The 6310-nt window shown below is 63.8% G+C and overlaps 1 protein-coding gene across 1 annotated transcript; it reads left to right on the plus strand.

Moving 5' to 3' along the window:
- The first annotated feature begins 2553 nt into the window (after positions 1 to 2553).
- LOC146407317 (odorant-binding protein 2b-like) lies at positions 2554 to 6069 on the plus strand. The gene is made up of 7 exons (XM_085014941.1): positions 2554 to 2643; positions 3148 to 3281; positions 3495 to 3565; positions 4013 to 4123; positions 4744 to 4845; positions 5486 to 5647; positions 5834 to 6069. The coding sequence occupies exons 1-7, from the start codon at positions 2554 to 2556 to the stop codon at positions 6067 to 6069; spliced, it is 906 nt and encodes a 301-aa protein (XP_084871067.1).
- Positions 6070 to 6310: the final 241 nt, after the last annotated feature.

A 6310-nucleotide genomic window follows, 5' to 3' on the forward strand; every position in this document is an offset into this window, starting at 1 on the left:
AGGAGCCCAGGATGTGAAGCCCCTGAGTTCCCATCTGTTTGGACCGGGTGTGTTAGTTCACCTGCTCGTCTGCTTTCACCCATGGGGTCAGGGCAGGCACAGAAGAAAGGATGCAGGCAGTCGAGGCAGGAAGCTGGGGTCCTGTCTGAGTGTAGGATCCATGCACTGCTGCTGCAGGAGGGGCGGGGGCAAAAGCACTGTCCCCCAGTCCACCCCTCACCGTGCTCTGAGGCGCGCATGCTCCATAGTGAATCCATGCTGGCCAGTCCTGGAGCTGAGGCTGCAGGGTGGGGCTGGCCATGATTGCTAAGATAACGTGAAGAGACAGTTTTGGGACAAGCTGCAGTCCCCCCTGGCCAGGTGTTTGGGACCTTAGAGGCATCCCTCGTCGTCCCCCCCACTTCTACACGCCCCTCAGGCTCAGCCGGTGAGCCCTCTGGTCTTAGGGTTTGCTGGTGGTGTCATCCAAACCTCTGACACCCAAATGCTAAGGAAAGCAAGAACCTGTCCATGCCAGAGAGACCCTTGGAGGTGGCAGCACCCAGGAGCTGTAAGCACCCTGAGATTCCACGGCGGGACCTTGAGAGACTCACCAGAAGTGGGGCCAGGGCTATGGACCGGGAAGCCCTGCAGGATCCACCCTCCTAAAGGGAGCAGTAGCCAGAGGAAGCCTCACGTCCCGGGGCACTGGGCACAGGGGTGGTTCTCCCCTCCTGCCCACTACCTCCCCGTGGTGTCCACACCCAGCTGAGCATGTCCAGGATCCAGAAAACACACAGCTGGACAACTGGGCAGGGGGCAGCCCGCTGGGGCCCAGGGCATGGGGGTGGAGTGGGGGAGGCATGGGGAGCTCGATCACACCAAGCAGAGGGTTTTGCGGGGGGCCACCCCTGTTCTGTCAGTAAGACCTGCATGCTGTTCCACTGCTTTCTCCAGGATGGAGTTAAATTTGTCCCTTTCATAGACGCTTAGATCAGCGACGCCCATGGAATAACTTACACCTGTGTTCTCTGGGTACAGCCCAGGGGAACAGGGAACAGGAAAAGCCCTCCACGGACATGGAGGTGCCAGCCTGCTTACTAACCCGGTCCTAACGGGCACGGCCCCGCCCCTGCCCACTCCCAGGGAAGGGGCTTTCTGTTCCCGGCACCTTCCAAGCTGCAGTAATTACTGGGTGGTGCCAGCACCTTTTGTACCTCCCCCAGGGGTTAAAGAGAGGGCTAATTATTATTATTTAGCCGGTACTTGGGGTGGGCAGCTGACAGCAGTGTCCAATCTGGGGCCAACGAAGCACAAAGGCTCCACTGTATGACCCCAGCCTGAGCCCTCAGGCCCTGGGTCAGCTGTGGTCTCGGGGAGGACGAGTGAGGCCCAGGAATACGGGGGCCTGAAGAAAGACGCCCAGCCCCTCGCGCATCCTCCAGCCTCACGGGGACCCAGAGCCACAGAGCTGCGTGTCCCCCATCAGCTCTGAGGCCCCAGAGATCACGTCACTGGTTTACTCCTTTAGCAACAAATACCCAGGGACCACCTACCCCCTGGCCGGAGCTCCCCCAAAGCCCCACCCAACAGTGACCCCCGGGAATCAAGCCCCTGCTTAGGGAACTTCAGCTGCAACAGGAGATTCGGGCAGTGAACACGCATGTGCGGAAAAGAGCAGGGCCGGGAGTTCCATGGTGGTCCAGCGGGTGGGACTCAGCACTTTCACTGCTGCAGCCCAGGTTCAATCCCTGGTCCGGGAACTGAGATCCCACATCCAGCCGCTGCTCACTGCAGCCAAAAGCAACAACACCAGAAATGAGCAGGCGCCTCCGGAGGGTAATAACTGTGCTCCTGGAAACAGCCTGCCCTCGGGGTCTGGAATGAGGGGCTGGGGAGTCCGATCCCTCTGCCCGGGGCCTGGGGAGACCCCTCTGAACAGGCGGTATGGAGGCTGATCCCAGGTCGTAATCCGGGGCCCCACCCTCAGGAGGACCCCGGGGTTGGCATCCCAGGCCAGGACCAGCAAGTGCCAGGCAGCTTGGCAGGTGAGACATGGGCTCCAGGGACCCTGGGGACTTGGCCAATCCTACATCTGTGACCCTGCAGTTCTAAAGCTCCGTCCCTTTTGCCTCAGCAGGTGAGCCTGCTGGTCCCCAGAGAACTGGCAGAAGCCCCCAGCCCTGGGCTCTGGGAGGGCGGGGGCGGGGGTGGGGCGAGCAGCCTTGGCCTTGGCTCTGGGGCTCAGAGGGCAGGCTCCCCACCGCCCCCAGGCTGATGCCGCCTCCTCCAGGTGGCTTACCTATGAGCAAGCATCCTGGGGTGGCAAACATGGCCCAGCATTACGTTCTTTATTCCGGGTGGCCTTTGATTGTCACTCATCAGATTTCACATGAACCACATCCCCCTCCCCCTCCAGGCGGAACTGGCCGAGATGCCGGGGGTGGGGTGTGATCTGTGCCAGGTGCTCAGGGGCCAGGAGCCCAGGTGGGTATAAACAGCAGCTGGGAGTTGCAGGCACAGCCACATCGAGACCCCAGGTGACCCGCCGGCAGCTGTGAGCTGAGCCCCGAGATGAAGGTCCTGTTTCTGACCATCGCGCTCGGCCTGGTCTCCGCCCTGCGGGCCCAGGACCCCCTTTTCTTCCCCGTGGAGACCCCAGATGTGAGCCTGGGAGGGCGGGAAGGGCAGGTGGGGTAGGTGGTGACAGTCTGGAGGGGGCGGGGCCAGGGGGCTGTCTTAGGGCTGTGCTCTAAGGTGGGTTCGACCCTGCGCTCCCCCAGGAAGGGGTCCGAGGCGGCCGAGGGCTGTGCTCTGCCCTCAGTCAGGGCCCCTCCTCGGGCCCAGGGGCTGGAGGGGGCGCAGGGCCTGGTGACCTGACTCCCCGGGCCCCAAGGCACCGCTGCGTCATCTCGAGAGAAGATTCGTCCGGTGCTGGGCCTGGTCCGTGCAGGGGACAGACTCCTGGGGTCACAGATACCCCTGCCTCCGGGGCTGGGAGCCCTGAATGCTGGGTTTGGTTTGACCAAGCTTGAGGGTGTGCGGGTGTGGGGATCCCAGCCTGCCTTTTAGGGGCTGCAGCCTGTGTGCAGGGGGAGGTGGCGGTGGGTGAGGAGGAGAGTCAGCCCCCCACCCCCGGTGGTGGGCTCACGGCCCTGCCCTGCTCAGATCACAGGGACTTTGTATGTGAAAGCCACGGTGACAGACAAGGACCTGCCTAAGGAGTGGAGGCCCAGCAAGGTGTCCCCCGTAACAGTGACTGCCCTGGACGGTGGGGACCTGGAGGTCACATTCACCTTCGTGTGGGTATCGCCCCCCTGGGCCCCAGGGGGTCACCTGGGAGCAGCCCCTCCTGACGCACCCTCATATCGCAGCTCGGGGTGTTGTTAAAATGCACATGCCCTTGGCCATGACAGGAAAAGTCCCGGGCCGTGGGAGTGACAATGCAATCCGGGGGACCCAGGTGGGCACAGGTGTGTTGCTGAGAGTGGCTCCCCTGCTCCCCCCATGTCCAGGAAGAAAGGTCAGTGCCATGAGAAGGGGACTGTGATACAGCCAACGGAGGAGCCTGGCAAATACAGTGCCTGTGAGTCCCGGCCCAGCCCTGCCAGAGCCCAGGCCTCCCCCTGCCTAGGGCGGCCGTGAAGCCTGGGGTCCCACCGTGTCCCCTCTCAGAGATGCTCAGCTCCCCGCTCCCAGGGTCTTGCCCTGACCACAGACACCAGAAGGGACAGGTTTGTCCACAGCAGGAGGAGGGGCCCAACCCTCCCTCTGGGGGGTCCTGGCTGGTGCCAGCCCCAGCCTCCAAGCATCCAGCCTCTCTTGACTCCATAGCTCCTCCCCAGGGTCAAGGTCATGGTTGGGCAGCAGCAGGTCCTGGACACAGGTCCGTGGGGCCCCTGGAAGATGGGGAGCTCCGTTCAGCTCGGGGGGGGTGGGGGAAGCTGGACGCTCCAGAATGTTCCTTAATGTGTCTTGTGTATCTTCTCTAGGGATTGAGACGGTCAAGATTCATTTTTCTGTCTGTCTGCAGATGGGGGCAAGCGTCACGTGTACATCCTGGAGCTGCCAGTGAAGGACCACTACGTCTTTTACTGCGAGGGCCACGTCCACGGGAAACAGCTCCACGTGGGAAAGCTCATGGGTAAAGGGGCGGCCATCCTGCACCCTCGGAGACCCCACCTCCTGACCCAGCCCCGCAGTCACTGCTTCCAGAAGCCCGTGGAGCCCGCGTCAGCCACACCCTGGTTCCAGAATAGGAACCGCGTGGTGGCCCTGGTGTGCCCGGCAGTGTACAGCCTGGGGAGGGGCAGCCACACCTCCCCCCGTGACCTGACCACTCCCAGGGGGGATTCTGGCCACTGCAGCAGCAAAGTCCTGCTTCCTGAGGTCAGCGTGGGGGAGGGAGGGGTCGCTGATGGAGGCCTTGTCCAGGCAAGGTCCCTCTCGGGAAGGGTGAAGTCCAAGAATTCGCTGGTCAGAGGGCAGCACAGGGCCTCAGGGCCAGGCCTTCCTTCCAGCTCAGGGCTGTGACCCTGCAGGTAGCTTTGGGAGCCAGCCCGGGTCCCCAGGAGCCCTCAGTGACTCATGTCCCCATGGCTACCCCCTTCTCGGGAGCCTGTCACCTGGGTGGGAGCCTGTCTCCTCTGGACCTGTCACGTCCACTCCCCCTGCCCTTGGCCTCTCTCCACATGCTGGAGCCCCCCCACCCCCACCCCAGCCCTGCCCCCTGAGACCTGGGCTCACCTGGGGCCTCACCTGCAGGTAGGAATCCGGAGGTGAACCCGGAGGCCCTGGAAGCTTTTAAGAGATTTGCGCAGCGCAAGGGGTTGTCGGAGGATGACATCTCCATACCTACGCAGACAGGTGAGGGGCCGGCCCTCTGTGTCCCCAGGTCCAGTCCGCGTCCCTCCCTGTGTCCACTCCTCCTCCACGTCACCCCCCCAGGCCCTCCTGTCCCTCCCCAGACCCCCCATGGGGAGATGTCAGCGCTGTGTTGGGTCACAGGGCCACCAGGGTCCCTGCCCCGGGTCACAGGGATGTGTCCGAGCTGCGGGCAGTGAGGGGTCTGGCCTGGTCCGGGGCACCTGCTCATCCCTGGGTTTGTTTCGGTCTCTACAGAAGGCTGCCGTCCGGAGAACAATTAGGGTGAGTGGCCCTGGAAGCCAACAATGTCCTGGGTTCAGTGGGACATCAGGAGCCACTGAAGGCCCCCAAGCTGCAGGCAGGAGGGACCCCCCCCAACCCCGTGGGCCAGGAGAGCCTTCTCTGCTCTGGGACAGGCCCCTCCCTTCAGTGTCTGTCCCACATTGAGGCTTCCCTCTGTTCTCTAAATGTCCCCTGGGGTCACCATTGCGCCCTCGGGGCCATGGAGCCTGGGTCTGGCCCACCCACCCAGGGAACCGGTGGAAGGTGGATTCTGCCCCTCCAGCTGCGGCCCTGAGACCCCGCATCTGCCCCTCCCCTGCCCCCTCCTGGTCCCGCTGACCCTCCCTTTCCTTTCCAGGGCGGGGCACCAAGGCTCCACGCAGCCCCAGGTTGGCACCACCAGGACCCACCATCCTGCAGGACATGGAAGGAGCCCCAGCCCCTGGGGCCTGGTCGCCCCCTTTTGTCCCCCCCAGCGCCCCCCCCTCCTGGTTCCACATAAAGAGCTTCAGCATCCCCGGTGACTCTGCCTGTCTGTGGGGTCCCGCGGGTGGGCTGGGACAGGACAGGGTGTAGAAGCTGGGATGGGACGGCGGGAGGAGCCTCTGAGGTCCTGAGTGTCCGTGGTGTCTCGGGCCAAGGGGCGTGAGAGTGGAGGAGGGCTGGGTGCCACAGCCCTACCCTGTGTCCCCGGGGGTTTCTGCAGGTCTGAGGCATGGGATTGGGGGACGGCAGTGTGAGGATGGCAAGGTCAGCTCCAGCCTACAGGACCTGCAGGGGATTGGTCACAGAGTAGTTGTCAGGAGTTGGGACACAGGGGACCTGCCACGTGGGGAGCCATTGGTGTTGCGCATGCGCGCTTCGGGGCATGGTCACCTGCACGTGGTCTCTGCTGTCCGGTGCGCGCCTGGCTTGAACTCAAGGCCGGGCAGCCTCATGTGAGGAAGACTAGTATGACCCTGAACTCGCCGCGTCCTTGTGGAGCTGAGCTGATGCAGGGCCACTTCCAATCCGCCTTGAGGCCGGACGAGGCAGGGTCTCCCCGGGCCCAGGAGGTGGGCGGAGTCCAGAGGGGCCGAGAGGGTTCCCGCCTCCCCCGCCAGCCCCAGCCTCCCATGAGGTTTGCTCTCGTGGGAACTGGAGCCCCTCAGATCCAGGAAGACCCCCCCCCCACATGGGACCC

Source organism: Sus scrofa, chromosome 1, assembly GCF_054392235.1.
Source record: "Sus scrofa isolate SSC_HxYL_T2T_F1_AM1 chromosome 1, Sscrofa_HxYL_maternal_Yorkshire_Landrace_v2.0, whole genome shotgun sequence".
Classification (NCBI taxonomy): domain Eukaryota; kingdom Metazoa; phylum Chordata; class Mammalia; order Artiodactyla; family Suidae; genus Sus; species Sus scrofa.

Bases quoted from the DNA above. Each gene is read 5' to 3' on its own strand.
- LOC146407317 (XM_085014941.1), top strand. From the start codon at position 2,554: ATGAAGGTCCTGTTTCTGACCATCGCGCTCGGCCTGGTCTCCGCCCTG. The intron at 2,644-3,147 runs GTGAGCCTGGGA...TGCCCTGCTCAG, and splicing joins TCCCCGTGGAGACCCCAGAT to ATCACAGGGACTTTGTATGT. The intron at 4,846-5,485 runs GTGAGGGGCCGG...TTTCCTTTCCAG, and splicing joins CTCCATACCTACGCAGACAG to GGCGGGGCACCAAGGCTCCA.